The following is a 22,233-nucleotide window of genomic DNA, read 5'->3' as shown; positions in this document are numbered from 1 at the left end:
ATTTGTGGAGGACCCCATTTTACCATGCATTGTGTCGCAACTGCTCAGCAAGTTGAAGAGATAAATGTCCTCAGGCAGAATAATCCTTATTCAAATACTTATAATCCGGGTTGGAAGAATCATCCAAACTTTGGTTGGAAAGATCAGCAAGGGAGACCTCAACAACAAGCACAAAATCAGTATCAGGGTCAACCTCAACAACAGCAATACCAACAACAACCCGCTAAGAAGGCAGATTGGGAAATTGCTATTGAGAAGATGGCCGCCTAGAGTGTTTAGTTTTAGGAAGAAACAACAAACAACCAGAGAACCACAAATGCTTCAATAAAGAACCTGGAAATTCAAATGGGTCAGATAACACAACAGATTACAAATTCTCAAGCACCAGGTGCCCTACCTAGTGCAACAGTAACAAACCCGAGAGATAATAAAATTGTGAATGGTGTGACAACAAGAAGTGCCAAAGCTGCTGAAATTCTTGAAGAGGAATCTGAGGAGGAAGATCCACCACTTGAAGTGGATCTTGAAATCTTAGAAAACAAGACTCCAGCAGATGAACCCATTGTAATTCAGCCTACTGAGCAAGAAAAATCCATTGCACCAAAGCCCATCATTAAGCTCCCATTCCCACAAAGACAAAGAAAAAAAGGACAACATGAGAAATATTTTGAGAAGTTCTTGGAGATGTTCAAGAACTGGGAGATCAATATTCCATTTTCTGAAACACTTGAGCAGATGCCTATCTATGCTAAATTCATGAAGGATATCATTTCCAAGAAGCGCACCATTGATACTAACCCTGTTCTTCTAACTGAAACTTGTAGTGCTATCTTGCAGGGTATGAAGATTCCAATAAAGAATCCAGATAGAGGTTCGATGACTATTCCTTGCACCATCGGAGATAGATCTTTTAAGAAAGCATTGATTTATTTAGGGGCTAGTGTGACCCTCATGCCGTTGTCCATCTATAAGAAACTCGGCATAGGAAATTTGCAACATATCAGGATGACACTTCAGTTTGCAGATCATTCGGTAAAAAGACCCTTCGGGGTAGTTGAGGATGTTCTGGTAAAAATTGATAAATTTGTATTTCCTGTTGATTTTGAAGTTCTTGAGATGCCGGAAGATGAGGAGATTCCTCTTATTTTGGGTAGACCGTTCTTAGAAATAGGAAGGTGTATGATAGACATGGAGGGAGGTACCATTACTCTCAAAGTCTATGATGAAGAGCTAAAAATTGATGTAAGAGACACTATGAAACATAAAGAAGACATAGAGACAAGTCATACTGTTGAAGTGATTGATAACATGGTGGTGAAAGCCGTGCAAAGCCCGGTTCCTAAATCTTCTTTAGAGAGAGTTCTTAGTATGTCCGCACAAGAAATAGAGGACAATGAGGATGAAACAGAGAGAGAAATTCTTGCCATATTAGATTCACACCATCCTTGGTTGAAATCCAAACGACACCGGTGGGAGGACCTGAGAATTTCACCTGAAACTGAGTCAGAAAAGGATGACAAAGCAGGTAAAAGTTCTGAATTGAAACAATTACTAGAAAATCTTAAGTATGTGTTTTTGGACTCTGGAACCAAATGTCCTGCTATTATTAGTTCTGAATTAAATGAAAAGGAAGAGGAGAGATTGATACAGGTGCTGAAGAAATATAAAAGTGCTATAGGCTGTGATCTGAAAGGAATTAGTCCCACAGTGTGCTTGCATAAGATACTGATGGATGACAGTCACAAACCAGTGGTGCAACCCCAGAGAAGGCTAAATCCTGCAATGAAAGAAGTAGTGAGAAAAGAGGTAGTAAAATTGTTAGATGCAGGATTAATTTATCCTATTTCTGATAGCTCTTGGGTTAGTCTGGTGCATGTGGTGCCCAAGAAGGGAGACACGACAGTGATTCTAAACGAGAAGAATGAATTGATTCTGACTCGTACATTAACAGGTTGGAGAGTGTGTATTGAATACAAGAGGCTCAACACTGCAACAAGGAAAGACCATTTCCTCTCCCTTTTATTGATCAGATGTTAGAAAGACTTGCAAGACATGAATACTACTGTTTTCTTGATGGATATTCGGGGTACAATCAGATTGTTGTAGCTCCGTAAAATCAAGAAAAAACTGCACTTACATGTCCTTATGGCATCTTTGCTTACAGACGAATGTCATTCGGGCTATGTAATGCCCCAGCTACTTTTTCAGAGATGTATGACATCCATATTCGCCGACATGCTTGAAAAGCATATGGAGGTGTTTATGGATGATTTTTCTGTTTTTGGTTGCTCATTTGATCATTGCTTAACTAACTTGTCTCTTGTTTTAAAAAGGTGCCAGGAAACTAACTTAATTCTGAATTGGGAGAAATGTAATTTTATGGTGCAAGAAGGTATAGTGCTCGGACACAAAATATCTCACAAGGGGATTGAAGTGGACAAGGAAAAAGAGGAGGTTATAGCTAATATTCCACCACCAGTGAACGAGAAAGGGATAAGGAGTTTCTTAGGACACACAGGTTTCTATCGAAGATTCATCAAAGACTTCTCAAAAGTGGCCAAACCTCTAACTGATTTGCTAGCAAAAGATAAATCATTCACTTTTGATAGTAAGTGTCTGGCCGCTTTTGAGACTCTAAAGAGTAAGATGATTAGTGCTCCTGTGGTCATAGCCCCCAATTGGTCTTTACCTTTTGAAATTATGTGTGACGCCAGTGACAGTGCCGTAGGGGCTATTTTAGGACAGAGAAAAGACACGTTGTTACATGTAATTTATTATGCTAGTCATGTCCTTAACCCAGCCCAAATGAATCACGCAACTACCGAAAAGGAGTTGTTGGCTGTGGTTTATGCTTTTGATAAATTCAGGTCGTATTTTCTTGGTTCAAATATTATTGTTTATACTGACCATGCTGCTATAAAGTACTTGTTTGCAAAGAAGGAATCAAAACCACGACTTTTGAGGTGGATACTCCTCCTCTAGGAATTTGACCTTGATATTCGCGACAAAAAGGGGTGTGAAAACACCGTTGCAGATCATTTATCCCGAATGTCTCCTATAAAGGAAACTGAAGAGGAACACCCAATTCAGGATACATTTATTGATGAATTTTTTTTGTCTATCATGGGTGTTCCATGGTTTGCTGATTATGCTAACTATTTGGTAGGTGGAGTTATACCCGATGATTTTACTTCTAATCAAAGAAAAAAGTTTCTTTATGATTGCAGATTATATGTGTGGGATGACCCTTTCCTATACAAAAGAGGGGTGGATGGATTAATCAGAAGATGCGTGCCCGAAGATGAGCAGAGAGACATCCTTAAAGCTTGTCATGATTCAGAGTACGGGGGACATTTCAGCAGAGATAGGACTGCATCAAAAGTCCTTCAATCAGGACTGTTTTGGCCCAGCTTGTTCAAAGACGCTCATTACATGGTAAAAGAATGTGACCGGTGTCAAAGGACAGGTAACATATCCAAAAGAAATCAGATGCCTCAAAATTCTATGTTGGAGGTGGAGCTATTTGATGTTTGGGGAATTGATTTTATGGGACCGTTTCCACCTTCTTTTGGAAAAAATTACTTACTGGTGGAAGTTGACTATGTGTCTAAATGGGTGGAAGATGTCGCATTACCCACGAAAGATGCGAAAGTGGTAGTGAGTTTCCTGAAGCATAACATATTCTCTAGGTTTGGGGTACCCAGAGCTTTGATCAGTGATGAAGGTACTCACTTCTTGAACAAGTTAATGGAGAATTTGTTAAAAAAAATATAATGTGAAGCACAAGATAGCCACTCCATGTCATCCTCAGACGAGTGGACAAGTTGAAGTATCCAACAGACAAATAAAGCAGATTCTGGAGAAAATTGTGGGAGCTTCTAGAAAAGACTGGTCAGTGAAACTGGACGATGCTTTATGGGCATACAAAACAGCGTTCAAAACACCAATAGGTATGTCCCCTTATCAACTTGTTTACGGTAAAGCCTGTCATCTGCCACTCAAACTCGAGCACAAGGCATTTTGGGCCACCAAATTCTTAAATCTTGATTTCAAAAAAGTTAGTGGTTCTCGAATTCTCCAACTCCATGAGTTAGAAGAATTTAGGAACTATGCTTATGAGAATGCCAAAATATATAAAGAAAACACAAAAAAATGGCATGATCAGAGGATCGAGAAGAAAGAATTTTGGGAAGGCCAGTTTGTTTTATTGTTCAACTCCAGGTTGAAGCTATTCCATGAAAAGTTAAAGTCATGGTGGTCTAGACCGTTCGTGGTCACTAAAGTATTCCCTCATGGAGCGGTGGAAGTAAAAAACCCACGCAATGGGGATATTTTCAAAGTCAACGGGCAGAGATTGAAACCTTATTATCAAGGTCAAGAGGTAAGTCTGATTCATTATCTTCGTCTCACATCATGATGTGTAGACCATCGAGCCATGCGACATTAAACGAAGCGCTGCTTGGGAGGCAACCCAAGGAAGGTACGATTTCTTTTTATCTAAGTCTTTAATTTTCACGTAATTTGAAAACAAAAAAAATATAAAAAATAAATAAATAAATGGCGCCGATGTCGGGGAGGGATATCAGGAATTAGATCAGAGCCACTTTGTGAAATTCACCAGATGGAGGGATTTCAGGAGACCAGTCAAATTCAACCTACCATGGTGAGATCAGATAAAGCCTATTGTCATTTTTGTCCATGAGAGTTATTCCGGTATGATTTTATTATTCAGAGTTTGTATGTGTCCTTTTCTTTTATATACTGCATTAACAACACATACTAAGGCAAGTTTTTTCTTTCACCCTAGAGCCTTTTATAGTCACCCTTCGTTGATTACCCCTTGTTAACCACCTTCGAGCCGAAAATTTAAAAAAATTATTAAAATTAACTTTGTTGTTTCTTTTGGTATTTTTCACATACCCTCGTTAATTGTTCATCACCCCTGTTTCGAGTATGCAAAATAAAATTGTTTTTCAGTTGTCTTTGATTTAAGTTTGGGGTTGCTGTTGGAATCGCAACATTTAAGTTTGGGGTAGCTATGCATTGATATTCAAAATATGAGTACTAAAAAAAACAAAAAAAGAGAGAAAAAGAAAGAAAACAAATGTCCTCATATAAATAATTGCATTGAACTACCGGAAGACAATATATAGAGATCCAGTAGTAACTGTGCTAAGTAATGTGATGCATACTTGAAACTTGTAGCCGGTTTATCCTTTTATTTTTATCCCACCTAAACCCTAGCCCCATTACAACCTTAAAGACCTCAAAAAGTGTGTGAATTATGCATGTTAACAGAGATTAGGATTCGTTCGAACTATTGAGTGAGTATTACATATCATGAGTTTGAGTGTAAACACTTTAACCCTTGAGATAATTGGTGAGAGTGTGGAAGAAGTTGACAGGACGAATGATGTCTCAAAATGGAGGTGTATCTGAGCAATAGTTGCAATAAGTTGAAAGAAATTAAGGGTGATCGTTGAACGAGGTGCAAAAGATTTCACAGGTATTGTGGTAAGAATTTGTTTCAAATAAGTTTGGGGTGATATGATTGTTGTTGATTCAAAGTTGCTTGAGGACAAGAAACAATTTAAGTTTGGGGTTGTGATCAGTCACCATTTATGTTAGTATTTCACCATTTAAAAAGCAGGAATTCAGGTAAAACTGTCTGATTTAACACATGATTCTAAGTTATTTGATTTCTATTGGGTCAAAGCATAGTTTGTTTAAAGCAATCTCTTTCTTGTTCTTTTTACGCTCTTTTGGTATAGTTGTGATTGGTTTCAGGCTCAAGAGTATGGATGTTCGAAAACAGGAGCACGGAACTGGGCCAGGAAAGTGGAGAAAGTAGGAAATCTAATGCAAGAAAGGTCATACGCGTATGGCACAAATGATACGCGTATGGCTCAACAAAGTTGCGCGCCTCATACGCGTTTTGAGACTTCCAAGGCAAAATATGTTTTTGCTCATACGCGTATGGTCATGTCATACGCATATGGCCTTGACCTGTACGCGTCCCATACGCCCTCTAGCGATATAAAGTGCAAAAAACGTTTCTGTTCATACGCGTATGCTGTAGTTCCATACGCGTATGGGGTAGAGCTGTCAATATGGGCTACCCGGCCCAAATGGGCCGGCCCATATGGGCTTCGGGCTTTTTAGGGCCGGGCCCAAAAAACCCATTTTTAAATGGACTCTAATTTTACTACCCAGGCCCGGCCCTGTCTGGGCTGCGGGCTACCCGGCCCTAAACGGGCCCATTTCTATAAAAAATTAAAATTTTCTCCTTATTTTTGTAAGTAACCATATAATTGCATGCAAGAATACATTAATTATATATATATATATATATATTAAATTTTATATCCAAAATTATAATTTCTAAATAATCCATATAAGTTAATAATTAAAATGTAAAACAACACATTAACTTAATTTAAACTATCCAAAATACATCACAAATTATATAATGTAGCACAAATAATTAAATAACTTGTTCCAACAAATTTTAAGTTATAAATATTCATGACTGTAATACGGTGAACTGACTTTATTAATCGGAATGTCGCGGTAAGCAAGAGTCGCCACCGACTTTTATTTTATCCAAATTAATTAGAAAGGCTAAAAGAACAGAAAAAAAACCTTTTAAAGAAATTTTGAGTTCGGGGGGTAATTATGCAAAGGGAAGGTGTAAGGCACCCTTTGCATCCGTGGTTTTCCATGGGCTCTTAATTGCTTTGCTCGTTTTGAAACCAAAAGTTTAGAAATGTATAGAAGAAGAAGAAACAAGGACTTTAGCTCGTAAATGAGTGTAGCCTTGAAAGTGTTTAGAAAATAGTAGAAAGATGTTTTTAAACCAGAGCATGCAATTAAGGGCAAATTACCTGGTTAGATGAAAAATGTTCTTTTTAGCCTTTCAGGGTGAAAGGGTCTATCCATGCCATAAGAGGGCAGGAAGCCTTTCATTTGGAGGTTGAAGGGTCATAGAAGCATCCTTTGCCATAAGACTGTCCCATGCCATAGAAGAGCAGGTAGTCTAAGGCAAGGATCAGAATAAGCCATTTCGTAGGCAGCCAGAAGATACCTCAGCCTTTTTCTGTAGGCAACTTCCGAGGGTCGAGGTCATTTTTGTGTATCGAAGGCAGCATCATTTAGGGTCGTGACCTTTTTATCGAGGCAACATGGCTGAGGTATCCTCGAATTCGAGGGACGTGGCTTATTCTGCAAAAAACACAAAGGCAACAGGCAACAAGGCAACAGAGAGGTTTACCCCAAAGGGGTGCGTGTGTGCAACAATCACGTGATTATGTTCAGATATTTATCTTTTAATTAGTTATTCTAATTCAGTTTAAATTTGCACTCCCTAAATTACTAACCACGCAGTATATAAACAATTTATGGGAAGGGGGAAAATGAAACCAGCGGATCCCAACAGGGTTTGACATAAGTAATAATAAAAGAAACAGAACAGATGGTTTAGGGTTACCAATGACGTAGCTTTGGCAATTGACAACCCTGAAAAAGAATGTAAATAAAAAGTTGGGTGAGTGTATGGCTAATTCGAAGGTTGGCAGGGTTAACCAGAAAATAAAGAAATAAATAAATAAAACAATTAATAATTAAATAAGCGAGGCCACTTAGCTTTGGTTTGATTTGATATGGTTGATAAGGCGCCTTTAGGGTCGATCCTGAAAAAGGCAAGGCAGAGAAATAGATGAAGGCGAAACAAAACCTACTTCTAAAAAAATAAACCAAATAGAATTTAAATCGAATAGATTACTTAACTTCGTGTTTTGGAATAGGCGCGTATTCGGGAGGCATCTGGAAAGACAATCCTGAAAAGGCACAGAAAAAATAAATATATTCAGTGTAGGGCTGATCTTCGTAAATCCTAATTTAAAATTCAAATTGAGTATAATCGTAAATTGATTTAATTAATTATTGGTCTACGACCTAATTAATTAAATCGGGTTAAGAAAACTAAATCGAATGCAGGAACAATATTTTTTAGGAATTTTTGGAATTAAAATAATGCATATATGAATTTTTGAAAGTATTAGGTAAAAGCATATATGAATTTATTATTTAAAAATATATAAGTAAATAAATATAATTTAAATAAAAGGAGATAAATTAATATGTAAAATAGAATAATTTAAATAAATTAACAAGAAAAAAGAAAATAAATATATAGTTAACTAAGTAATATATAGTAAAAAGATATATATAATTAATAAATAAATAGATAAATAAATAAATATTATAAAAAAAAATTTATAACAAAATAAATAAATAATTTATTATTAACAAGAAAAAAGAAAATACTTAAATTGATATAAATATATATAAATAAAACTAGGTTGTGCAATTAAAAATAAAAAAAATTACAAAAATCTTAACTTTTGATCCTATGTTGCGCAGGCGTGGAGATCCATGATGGACTGGCAGCTTAGGGCGCGTTGGATTGATCTGGTGATGGAAGGGACGGCCTGGATGGTGAGGGAGCACGCTAGGGCGTGTTTCTTATCGCGTGTGATCCAGCTGGGGACATCACAAACAGGCGCGCGGGAAACTTCAAACCACCCAACCAGGAGACGACACCTCATCGTCTTCTTCCCTCAGCCTCCACTTTTAACACCGCTCCTTTCCAGATGCGCTATGATAGGTCTTCTCTATTCCTGAAAAAAAACGAGTAGGGGCAAAACGATACAGAAATTTTTCGCACCAGGTCCATTAAGTTCGTATGAACCTTGCGAATTCAACCATGGTTTCAATTGGTACTAATTCCACCTGTAGAAGAAGACCCTAATTCGGGGGTACGAACCCTAACATGGTATCTTGCTTGAAACACCATAATAACACGTCAAACTATCCAGAAACAATAAATATTCTATTCTAAACAAGAATATGCAATCAATTGTGTGTATGGATGCATGAATTTACAGAATCGATTCGATTTAAGTTTTGACAAACCGTGAGCAAACGAGGGTGATTCTGAGCGTGTGATTTGTTGTGAATGATCGAGACACCTTCAGAATTGATCGGTGAGTGTGTTGGAATACTTTAGACTCTTTGAAACGCCTCCAATTCCAAAAACCGATTTGACTTTCTTCTTCAAGATTGGTGCTCGAATTAGGGTTCTTGTGGCTGCTCAGTTCCTCCCCTTTGCATCTGGCTTTGTTGTGTATATATATGTGAATGTTTTAGGTCAACAAAATTGTAGAAAATCTCATTGAATCTTGATTTGCCATGTTTGGAAAATTTGATTGAAAAATTCTTTCTAATTTTGTCTTTAAAAGATTCAGTCCCTTTTCAATCTTTTATGCACGAATTTGAATCAAATATTATGTTTGATTGTTGATTGAATTGATTGGAAAACATAATTAAATCAAATTTTTTCAAATGTCTTTGATTTATTTGATTTAAATTATATTTTAATGAATATAAATTCAATAAAAATCAAATATTGGTCCAAATTTCGTGGCCAAGGGATTTGGGCTTCTAAATTTAATAAGGAAGAAGTTTGGATCTTAAAAATATAGGCCCACTTGCAAAAGTTTTCAAGTTTCTTCATCTTTTTCCCTCCAAAATAGCCCAACTTTAGCAAGGCCTATCCCCCTCAATTTTTGAGGTATGGGGGTGTTCTAGGACTTTTTAGAAACCTTAGAGAGTCCTCTAACCAATGTCTTTGGTCTCACATCAAAATCTTTTTCCATTCTTATTTTATGTCCTTTTGAAAAATGTATCTTTTTGTTGACTTTTGAAAAGGACCTATAATGTATGAAGCCATATCTCTTAAACCATTGATCTATGAGCTCTGATTCTTGGACCATTGGATAGAGGAATGAATTCCCTTCAAAATGAGCTTTGGTGGGAATTTTTCTGATGAAGTATGAATATTTGGTGAATTTTCAAAGTTTTGGTTGACTTTTTTAGTTCATGCCCAAAATAGTAACTCTTGACTTTTGACTTCTCCGATCTTCCCTTGCATCATCCTGATCAACCCTCGATCAAATGATGATTTTAGGGTTAAGAGGATGTTGTTGACCAAATATCTTGAATTTTGACTGTGTATTGACTTGAAATGACTGTTTTGCCCTTGAGAGTCGACTGTTGAACTAATCAGGATTTGAGGGACTAAATTTGTTCTGTTTGACTTGAAACTTTATATGGAGATACTTTGGGATGTTAGTGACCTTATGGAACCACCTTGAGCCATTGATTCAATGGTTTTCCTCTGAATTATTCAAACCCTAGTTTAGGACTTCTGTGTGGGAGACTGTGTTTTGGAGCTTTGTCTTTTGATTTGGTTTTACGTATGAAAGATAGCATGGGCAAATTTTGGGGTATGACAGCTGCCCCTGTTTAATTATCTTAAACCTGAAGATGTAGAGTGGTTTGCGCGCCAGTCGGTATCTGAAGGTGGAAGATGATTGAACATAAGAATACCAAGAAATTTGCCCTATTTGAAGTAGGGACTTTTGTCGGAGATGGGCTTGTGGATGCCATCTGGTAGTTGAATTTTGAGAAGATTTTGTTTGCGCATTGATCGTGTCATTACCGTTCGTGGTAGATGAATTAGATCCTTGGGAATTGATCGTGTCAGTATCGTTCGTGATACTTGAATTAGATCTTGGAAAGATGATCGTGTCTTCATCGTTCGTGATGATAGAATTAGATCTGAGGAGATAATCGTGTCTTCATCGTTCGTGATGATAGAATTAGATTTGAGGAGATAATCGTGTCTTCATCGTTCGTGATGATAGAATTAGATTCTCTTGTCGTGTCAGCACCGTTCGTAGTGACTGAATTAGACTGGGAAGGCCAGTGATCGTGTCCCCACCGTTCGTGATGATAGACTTAGACCTCTGAAATTTGATCGTGTCAGTACCGTTCGTAGTATCTGAATTAGATCTTCTGTCGTGTCAGTACCGTTCGTAGTAGCTGAATTAGACTGAGAAGTTCAGTGACCGTGTCTACACCGTTCGTGATGATAGAATTAGATCTCTGAGAGTTGATCGTGTCAGTACCGTTCGTAGTAACCGAATTAGATCTTTGAGCGTTGACCGTGTCAGTACCATTCGTAGTAGCTGAACTAGATCTTGGAAAGTTGGAGATTTCGTTCATTTGTCGGTACCTGTATTCTGAAAAAGGTAAGGTTAATCTTTATGCAATGTCATGATGCATGGGTTATGTAATGAATCCCTCAAAATAAATGAGAGCTTTTGCATGTTATGTATGAGTTCATTATGAGGTAATGTATGCAGTGTATGAACATGTTTATGACATATGATATGTGAATATGATTTATGTTGTCTTTGATTAAGAAAGTAGATCCTTATGTCCTTGTAATTGTACTGTCTGATCTTGTCTTGAAGATGCTCAGTTGGGAATTTATGATTTCTGCTTGGAGATGATCAGTAACTTGATGTACCCTGATTGGGAATAAAAGATATTAGTAGACCATGTTGGAGATGAGCCAAGTGTTGGAGAACCGGTAGTGTTGAAGATGTAAACTCTGTTGGGGAGCCATGTCTTTGTTGGACGAGAGCATTTGAAGATATCTTCTTAATGATTACTCTGTGGGGATGTGATTTTGTGAACCTGGCTCTGTGGGGAGACATGGATGTCTTGAACGTTGCCCCCCAGTATTATAGTACCTACCATTCCTGGATTTAATTAGGACACCCCACTGAGTAAGATGTCAAACTGGACTTGCATAGATTTGCCCCCGCTAGTAGAGACTTTGGAAAGATTCGCCTCGCGAGGACTTTATGAGATATGCACTATGGGCGTCATGCCCCTCGTAATCATAGGCCCAGGACGATGCCCCATGTTGATTGGAAATAGATTCAGATTTACTTGGATGCATGCCCCTGGTTGTTTTTGGCATCTTTGAGAGATTCTCGGAATCTTGACTTGATTGCCCTAGATTGATTGGGCAAAACGTGCCATGCCCCTTGTATACGTAAGAGACATTGCTTCTCGGAGTAATCTTGTCTATCGGGATAACTTTCAGTCATTAGTTGTACCCTGTGCAAGTTCTTTCTGATGCTAACATTTGAAATTATGTAGCAGAATATGTTTAATAATGAATTCATGAGATGCAATGCATACGTTTGTCTTGATTTTTGTTAAAAAACATTAAAACGTTAGATGTAAAAGCGTGATATTTGTAAAAACATGAGGTTTATGAAAATGAAATATCAACTCAGCGTTTGTGGTAAACCTTAAGGAGTCGGGATACCTTTGTTGTGACAGTATGCTTTCGAACTAACCATGATTCAGTTAGGACTTTCAAGGGTTGTAACGTGGCTTGGTTCACGGTTTTAAGAAACAAAGGATAAAGGCTCAAAATTTGATTGTACCCACCCCTCTTCGTGATGATCTTCAATCCTAAGCTCAATTGATTCGACTTATGCATTCAGGTTCCAAGAGACTTTTGGATTTGCACCTTTGATGATGATGGTTCACAAGCAGGGAGAACTTTTGAGATGGCAGTCACTTCTTCCTTTTGGTAGTCACAACTTTGAGTTGTTCAAGAATTTATTGACTTCTCTCTTTTTTTCATCTTTTTGATATCCCTAACTTTTGCCTGAACTGTCTATTTTGAGCTTACAGTCAGCGGGATGCCTTGATTTTTTTTGCCTAAGTCATCTTTTTGATTTTTGACTTAGCAGGCTTTTCTTTGTATATATGTTTTTTTTCATTTTTTTTTTGAAAGATATTGACTGCGTTGCTTAATGATTGATGAACCATCATTGTCTTTTGATTGACATCTCCAACACTTCTTTGATGTGTATGGTTGAACGTTTATGATTGAAACCTTTGTTGAAAGGTGTAACGAATGATTCTCTTAAAAACAGAATGCACAGCCAAATTAACTGAGAACTACCTTGCCCCAGGTTATGATCAAGGGTTTTAATTAATACAAGAAAGAAACTTCTACTTCTTAGGCTCAAAGGGGTTGACGAGGGATTAACATCCTTATATCTCCACTGTTTAGGAATTGAAACAATGCCTGTACATCGTCAGCATAGTCCGTTCAAAAGCATACTGTATGAGGTCGCGGTATCGTTTTCGTCATCCTCCCTCAGAAGGCTTACAGCTTAGCAGGAGTTGAATAACACAAAAACATATGCGGAATAAAGACATAATTAAAAATGAGTGATAACGAAATAATTTATTCAAGACAAACATATGCAATGCACTGATGATGATTATTAAAACAGATAATGTCTATCATGAGTCAAATGTTTAAACAAACAGAATAGAAATTGCACATGAAAGTAGATCTAATGATCCAATAGTTCGTCCGTCTAGATCTCAATCAGTCTTGTCATGACTAGGCATAAGAGCGGCGATCACCACAGGAGTCTCAAGAGGGGTGAATTAGATTTCTCCATCATTGATCAGATCTTGAATCTTATTCTTCAATGTCCAGTAATTGTTTTTGTAATGTCCAGGACTGTTGGAATGGTACGCGCACCTTGCGTTGAATTTATAGTCAGGAGTGGAGGTTTTAGCATTTTTAGGAGGGTCCCTCAGAGTAATCAATTCGATCTTCAATAGATGTTGTAATGCTTGAACCAATGACATATTGATCTCGGTGAATTGATGCTTGGGTACGTCTGGCTTTCTTCGTTGTTGTGGAACTGGTGTAGAGATTCAGAGTATCCGGGATTCGAGCTTCCGGAATGTATCTGACATAGGACATCAGAACGAGTTATTCATTAAACCATATCTGAAGAGGAATGCCAGAACGGGTCATACATTAGACCATATCTGGAAGTGGGAAATCAGAACGAGTTATTCATTAAACCATATCTGAAGGAGAACAATCAGAACGAGCCATGCATTAGACCATATCTGATAAAGGATGTCAGAACGAGTCATTCATTAGACCATATCCGTTAGAATGTCAGAACGAGTCCTACATTGGACTATATCTGTTGAGGAATGGCAGAACGAGTCATACATTAGACCATATCTGAGGAAGGATATCAGAACGAGTTATTCATTAAACCATATCTGAAGGAGAATACCAGAACGAGTCATACATTAGACCATATCTGATGGATAATGCCAGAACGAGTCATACATTAGACCATATCTGATTGAGAATACCGGAACGGGTCATACATTAGACCATATCTGATAGAGAATGCTAGCTCATTAGAGTCGAAGAGTTATTTGACGAATTTTGGAATGTAAAAGGCTTGTCAGAATGAATCTCCAGCTCGATCATATCTGAGAGGAATGATTGTCGAGGCGGAACCTGAAAACAAAGTTAGAAATATGCAATGTCATGAATGCAAATGAAATGTTTTCAAGGATCTTTAAGGAATTTAGTTAGCAATATTGGAAAGTGATCTGGTCGCATATTTGTCTTGAAGAAATCTGAATTTTGTCTTTGAACGTCCTTCTTTGAGAATCAAGCTCACCATATCGAGTGGGTCATCGCCTCTGATTCGAGATATCTCTGAATTTGAAGGTACATTGCTAGGGGAAAATAAATCCTCTTGCCCCTTGATAGGTATTGTGTCTTTGGATCGGAAGGTATGCGGCCAGAGGAAAATAAATCCTCTTGCCCCTTGATAGGGATTCCGTCTTTGATAAGGGCATCTGAAATTGTGCGTCCTAAATTCCTAAGATCCTTGAAGGGTTAGTTAATCATGTTATGCTTATGATGTCATGATGGCATGATGTTATGCGAATGAAGTTCATTTGGCATAGTGTGAGATAGTAAGGACAAACAAGTCCTTTTAACAAAACCTGCAAGGAAGCGGAGGTTAGTAGCAAACATAAATAAGTCACGCAAGTCACGCGAGTCACACAAGTCACACAATTTTTGGCTTAAGTCTTGCATGGAATCTGATCAGGTGTCATTCCCAAAGGCATTTCTATGGATAAGGAGATTTCAGCAACAGGTTCTACAAGTTATCCAGAATTGTAAGCCCTTCTAAAGCACCCTCGGACATGATGCATTTGCACCATGCAATGATACTTTGAGAAAGAACCTATCTGAATTGTAGCATCGGGTAGCGACTAGTCCTTAACATTTGTCAAGAGTAGTCCCCCCACTACGTTCCTAAAGGCCAGGATGGGTTAAGGGTAACTAAAGGTCCTTGAGCTCCGGCGCACCCACAGACACATACATAGACCTCCCTCATTTGAGAAAGGTGTGCATATGCTATGTGTCGCGGGGAAAAACCGTTTTGTTCCTCTTTTTGTGGATGAGACACCTGATGCCTTCTTTGGGCTCGAGTGCTCAAAAAATGATTTTTCTTTTGTACGGACCAAACTTTTTATTATTTCCAAAAGAGGAAAAGGGAAAAAGCTGCAATAACCTAAAAAGTGGGGGGAGAGATCTTGGGTAAGAGGGTTGGTTATACGAAGGGAAGGTATTAGCACCCAACGTATCTATAGTACTCTATAGGTTTCTTTGCTTTTTTTTTTCATTCCATGTTATTGAGAGGTTCTTGTGAGAAAGAGGTGGGACCTAAGGTGTTTGTTTGATTATGCTCGCAAAGATCATCGCGATCCTCTGCATACATATCCCTTAGAGGGAATCAGAGCATCTGTAGCTCGGGGTCTACGGGTGCTAAGGTTTGAATGGTTTTTTTTTTGTGTTTTGTTTTGCTCGCCAAGGATCGACCTTGTGCCTACGTATTCTCAAAGGGATGTTGAGAAAGTCAGAGCAATCGTAGTTCCCACTTATGCTAGTGGAAGCAAAGGAAAATAGACAAATGTCGTCTAAATGCTAGATGTATCTAATCTATATCATCACATACATCTGTTTGATTTTGTTTGAAAATCTTTTCATTATAAGCCCGGGGCCATGCCACTTAGGGTGCTTAGAATGATAAAGATGTTTTTGTTTGTTTAACCAGCCTTGTGGCAAAAGTTTCAATGAAGTCAGCCTTGTGACAAAAACTTTGATTAATCAGCCAGCCTTGTGGCAAAAGTTTCAATGAAGTCAGCCTTGTGACAAAAACTTTGATTAATCATCCAGTACGGTGGTAAAACAGTTTGATTGATTAGCCAGCCTTGTGGCAAAAAGTTTGATTGATTAGCCAGCCTTGTGGCAAAAGAAAGTTTGATTTTTGATTGATTGATTGTTTGTGATGATATAGAAGAGATACTCCTAGCATAGAGATGAAAAATGTCTAATTTCCTAGGGTATTTGTTTTGGATATTGGGGATGCTTATAAGAAGCCCGTGGGTCCTTGTACGAAGCCCAAGAGGAGGCTATCCGAGGGTCCTTGCATTGTAAGCCCAAGAGGAGGCTATGGGAGGGACAATCCAGGGTCCTTGCATTGTAAGCCCAAGAGGAGGCTATGGGAGGGTCACTCGTTTGTACAAAGCCCAAGGGGAGGCATGGTATAGTTGGTCTGAGCTCTTAGAGCGATTTCACCGGGAAACCATACTCTATGTCCTAACCTAAACTAGGGGAGATTCTTTGCACGAAGCCCAATAGGAGGCTATGGGGAACCTAGTATTGTACTAAGTTGAACAAGCACACATATCACACATATGAACAAGTACAAACAAATATGCACAAGTACATGAACAAATATGAACAGTTATACATATATGACAAAGTGTGTGTATATAATGGAGTTTATGAAGGAAATATACCTGTAAGCATGATCCATTTGTATACACAGGGCTCGGGACTCATACTCGGGGAGAGGTCCACTTGAATTTATTCAAAGCTATGTAAACAGGTATTCACAAAGGGCTTGGGACTTATACCTACATGGAGGCCCATGGTATTTTTGGGAAGATTTGAAGAAACCTTCATTTTTGGTTTGTTATTCAAAGTAAAAAACGCATTGATTGAGATATGTACAAAAGGTGTACAATGAAATACCTAATTTCATGTACAGGAATGGGTATGTACAAAAGGGGCTTGGGACTTATACCTACATGGAGGCCCATGGTATATTTACAAAACATGGTTGATCGTTTTATTTACAGGACGCGAGGTTTCGCTTTTGAAAAACTATTTGAAGATTTGTTTGAAAAGTTTATTCTGTTTGAAGAAAAACTGTACAAAAAAAGAAAAGAAATGGGACTTACACTCTCTAATATTCGAGAGGCCCCACTTCGTTTTGAAAATCATTTGATCAATTAAAAAAGTTTAATCAAAAGTTTCAAAAAGAAATGGTTTATCGTTTTTGAGAAGAAATGCGATCGCTTGTTTTAAAACGATTTGAATATGACAAAAGTCAACTTAATTAAGTTTAAAACAAGTTTTAATGCTTAATTAAGACCTAAGTGATTAGGGTTTGATCACAAAAGTATTTACAAGTAATTAAGTTTGAAAAAATCAAATAAAACAATATTTAAAGTATTTGAAAATACCTAAAAACATGTCATTTTAAACCTAATTAAAAGTATATTAAATAAATCCTTTTTTGTGATTTTTTTTTGATATTGTCAAAATATGTATATTAAATAAGAAGTGTTTAAAAAATGAAGAAAAAATAAGTTATTTTGATGGGTTAAATTAATTGATGAAGTTTGTAAAAAATTGAAGGAAAAAAGTGATAAAAAAAATTGGTTTTGTCTTCCAAAGGGTTTGAACCCACGCCCTTGTGTTTGCAGACCAAAACACTTGCCAACCCAGCTGCGCGCGCAGCTTGTAATACATACGCATCCAACTGGTTATATTTCAAACTCATTTTTCAAATTTCCTTCGCAAAAAATGGCGCCAAGAACACATCCCCAATTTGATTTTGAAATTTCTGAAAACTGAACCAAATTGATCAAGTGAAGGGTCTATCTCACTCGTTTTTTTACAAGGATCATGATGGTGCCCTCATAATTCATTTATTTTTGCTCTAAGGTGATCAATTTTGTGATGAACACGAAGAACCCTAATTCTGAGATTGATCATGAAATCGTGTATGTGCAAGATAAATAGCAATTGATTGAGGGTTAATGATCCATATGTATGCAGAAACATGATGGTAAACCAGTTTTTCATTTATGATGCATGATTCATAGAGTTTGAAGTTCATGTGCACTTACCTCAAAAACGGCACAACTGAGAATCGAATTCTTGCTTGGAGGTGTTACAGAAGTTGTTTGATGATCTGGATAGCTTCAATGGACCATATGGAAGGTGTCTGGATGCTTGGAGTGGTTTGAATTCATCTGAGCTAAGCTATGGAACCTGAACTGCAGTTGCTTCAAGTGAGAATCGAACCTGATGATGGAGGTGTTTCAGATCATGGATGATGGTTGGGATAGCTCATATATGGTATATGGATGGTGTTAGGATGATTAACTTGGACAGATATGGCCTGGTATGAGAATTGGCATGATAAGGCTCATTATGTGCAAACATGGAGGTTGAAGAGTGATTCTGAGATTTAGGGTGATTTGGGGTGTGTGAGTGGATCAAACACATCATATTTGATGTTTATGAGATGTTAGAACCATCACTTTGGCCATAACTCAAAGGGTTTGGAGGTTGAGTTTTCTACCTCTTTGAAAACTATGAAACTTGCAATTCAAGAAAGAAGAGAGAAAACCTATAATTGTGAGGTTTTGGTGTGAGTTGAAGAGTGGAAATGACCTCTATTTATAGGCCAAGAGTTCTGAACTCAGACCTTTGCAAGTTGATCAAAAATTGGTGATTTGGCTTAAGAGATAAAATGGAATCTTTCACATTAAATGCAAATGGTTAAAGTAACTAAACCATGGTTATTTTGGCCAAGCTTCTTATCTCTTTCCCATCTGTCTCAAATCAGAAAAAATATCTCCAATTATTGCCTCTATGCATCATTACTTGGTCCATTTGGCAATTTGGTTCATAACTTTGCAAAAATGGCTTGAAATTTCAAGTGAAATGGTCACTAATGTCAAAATTCAAAACCATAGCTACACTCCATGTTTTTTCATGCTCTTAGACATTTTGGAAAGCTCATGTTACACACTTCAAAAGCCTAGTTGAAAGTTTCTTCAAGACCTTTAAGGAAATGGGTGAAAAAGACCCATGAACTTTGAAGAAAATGAAGTTTTAAGTGAAATTTTCATAAGATACCAACTTTGAAGCACCATATCTCTTAAATGGTTGATCTTATGGAAAAAATTTATATGTGTCAAAGTTGTTTATTGGATCAAAATCTACAACTTTCATGTTGGAAGTTTTTTTCAGTTTGTAGGTGAAATTTTGAGAAATTCCCTTCCAAAGTTTGGAAAAAACCATGAAAAACACTTAGAAATTTTTCTAAGTATGGAAAGTCAAATTTTTGACTTTTGATTTTTGATTGATTTTCTTGATTTTCCTTGATCAAATGACTTCTCATATCATATATTGATGATTCAAAACTTCAAAAGTCATGGTTGACCAAAATTCCCTAAAAGTCAATGGTGATCTTGTACAGTTGACTTTTTCAGACGAATCGCGTTTCTGGAGATTTCAAATGAAACAGGCTATCCTCACCAAATGAGTGGTATGAATGGATCTCATTGAAGCATTAGAGGATATTGAGCCATGGTTTGAGTTGTGGTGCCATGTCCTGATTAAAAAGTCAGTTATTCAGTGAATTAGGTCAAAAACCCTAATTGTCGACCTGATGAAATTGATGACTGTAGGTCTTGAATTAAGATACAATTTCCATTGGATGTTGTCATAGGGATTATTTGAAGATGATTGAAACCTTTGATTGACTCCCTGGGGGTTTTTAGGGTTTCCCAAATGTGATCCCTGATTTCAGTCCCTGATAGTTCAAAACCCTGATCTGAGGATTTGTCTGATCAATCTTTGTGTAGGAGATGTTATGAGCCAATGGATTAGGTCAAAATGATGCACTTGAGGTCTTGATATCATGTCCCAAGCCATTAGGTCAAATTCTGAGCAAAAGTCAGGAGTGTGCTGTCTTCAGTCAAAACCCTAATTCAGTCGACTCAAAGCTGTTGAGCTTGTTGAAATGAATTTCTGAGGACCAAATGTTGATTATTGATGAAGATGATTCATTTGAGATGAAGGGAGAACAAAGCCCTAATTGAGTGTTATTTGCACTGATGAGTGATTTCCTGATTAAATCCTGCTGAGTCACAAGTAGCAAACACAAGCTATGCAATTTGTTAGAGATGCAAATGATGCATATGCAAATGATATGAGGTGGTATCTTAGGTCAAAAATTGGGGTATGACAGATGCCCCTATTTACGTTTCTTCAACCTGAGACACGAAGATTGAAAATCTTCGTTTTGATAGGGTGGAAGAGACTTAAATATCAGAAGACGCAAATTTTGGACCTAAGATACCAAAATTGCGAATGATGCAAGGATATCTTTACCGAGGGGATATCAAGAACTGACTCCACTGGGGAAAAGAGATTGGGAAGGATGTCTCAATCCGTTTTAGGAAGAGAACCCGTTTTTGTTTTTTCTTTTCGGGAAAACAAGTGTATGCTTCACCGGGGAATGATAGCTTTGTAAGAAAAGCTTACCTATCGGCATTATCGACTATCAGCATGGGGATAGACTTGTTTAATAATGCGAAGGTGAAAGGTATGAAACTGTGTTACCGACTATCAGCATGGGGATAGACTTGACAAGGTAAAAGAGTTTCAAAGGTTCGGTTAATATTATCGACTATCAGCATTGGGATAGACATGTTTAATAATATAACCAGAACAAAAGGTTACCGACTACCAGCCTCGTGATAGTGGTTTTGAAGACATGATCAATTATCAGCCAAGTGATAAAATGATTCTTGGAGACTTTGCTTGGGAAATTACTGGTTGTTCAGCCTTGTGAACAGTAATAAGGCCCTGATCGTCAAATGATCTTCATGATTGATTTCCTAGAGAGGAAAAAGCTTTTGAAAGAGACATAAGCTGCTCAAACGATGAGGCTATTGCTTATTGTCTATTTTTTCACGACTCTATTTGAGGAATTGGTACTTTGAATCTCTGGTAAAGACAAGGTTCTAACCAAGAATGAATTGGAAAGAAAAGTCAAACAAGACTTTGTACCCATGAGGAATGAACTCGAATGGGTATTTTCTCCTTTGTTTTGAGAGGAGAAACTAAAGCAACCTTCTTCCACGAGGAATGATCTCAGTGGGGAATTGGAGAAACAAAATGTTCTTTCTGCTTATGGGTGACAACCTACTGGAGAGATGACACGCCCATACTTGTTTCTTTCTTCTTTTTCTTTCTTCTCTTTTCCTTTTTCTTTCTTTCTTTTTGAGGATAAGTATATCCTAAACAAGTAAGTATTGAAAAATGCAAGAATGCATAAATGATGCAAATATGTATGAATGATGAATGTCATGAATGTAGCATGCATGCTGACGATACTGACAGACAAAAGAGTATATACTGGAGAGGGACCGACGTCGCAATACAACCAGATACTCGGCAAATGTTCTTCAACATGGTGTAGATAACACGGGTGATGAATGATGCTGTGTGCTTTAAACTTCTCTGGGGAAGATGAGTATCTTTTTCTCACTGAGATGGAAAAATCTTTTCACTGGAGATGGAAAATCTTCGTCACTGGGGATAAAAGACCTTCTTCACTGGGGATAGAAGAGTTTTCCCTGTCATAATCTTTGATTCGTCCTATGGAGATAGCTGTTGATGTTCCTTCTGTTGTTCACAACTCAAAGGAAAATTTCGCTTTTATTTTGAAAAAGAAAAGTGAAGTAAAATTCATTTAAAACCTTTTTTTCTTTTTTTCAAAAATGAATAACACAATTAAAGCGTCATTTTGTAAGCTGAAAGAAATTAAAGATTGCAAACAAATGGGCACAAGGCTCAAATTTATTTAATAGGATGGTAATCAGCTAAAGGCGTGATTCCATGGAGTATTTACAAAAGTTGGAAATGGTAATTATGCGGAAAAGGCTACATTGAAAGCAATAACCACTACTCCCCCCAACAACTTTGAGTTCCAACTGTATTTGTTGCTTCAGATTGGCGATGGCTTGATTGAAGATCCTTTGATGAAGTACAGACTCTTCAGATGACGAAGTATAGACTAATGCAGTTACTTTGTCATAAATCCCTAATTTTTGCCTAGATTGCCCTTTCAGGTTTTCAATCTACCAGGATGAATTTTTTCTGTTTTTGTCTCTAATTTTTGCCTGGACCGCCCTTTTGGGTTTTCAGTCCACCGAGACGCTCATTTTTGCCTAAGTCGCCCTTTGCGGGTTTTCGACTTACCGAGCTGTTCTTTTGTATTTTTTAGACAAAGTATTTCTTGA

At 37.5% G+C, this 22,233-nt stretch overlaps 1 protein-coding gene across 1 annotated transcript; it reads left to right on the top strand.

Annotated features, from left to right (window-relative positions):
- The first annotated feature begins 345 nt into the window (after positions 1 to 345).
- Positions 346 to 2,037, top strand: LOC131650691 (uncharacterized). The gene has a single exon (XM_058920392.1). The coding sequence runs from the start codon at positions 346 to 348 to the stop codon at positions 2,035 to 2,037; it is 1,692 nt and encodes a 563-aa protein (XP_058776375.1).
- The last annotated feature ends 20,196 nt before the right edge of the window (positions 2,038 to 22,233 follow it).

Source organism: Vicia villosa, linkage group LG1 (assembly GCF_029867415.1).
Source record: "Vicia villosa cultivar HV-30 ecotype Madison, WI linkage group LG1, Vvil1.0, whole genome shotgun sequence".
Taxonomy (NCBI): domain Eukaryota; kingdom Viridiplantae; phylum Streptophyta; class Magnoliopsida; order Fabales; family Fabaceae; genus Vicia; species Vicia villosa.
The sequence above is the reverse complement of the archived record's forward strand: the minus strand, read 5'-3'. Positions and strand labels throughout refer to the sequence as shown.

Bases quoted from the DNA above. Each gene is read 5' to 3' on its own strand.
- LOC131650691 (XM_058920392.1), top strand. From the start codon at position 346: ATGGGTCAGATAACACAACAGATTACAAATTCTCAAGCACCAGGTGCC.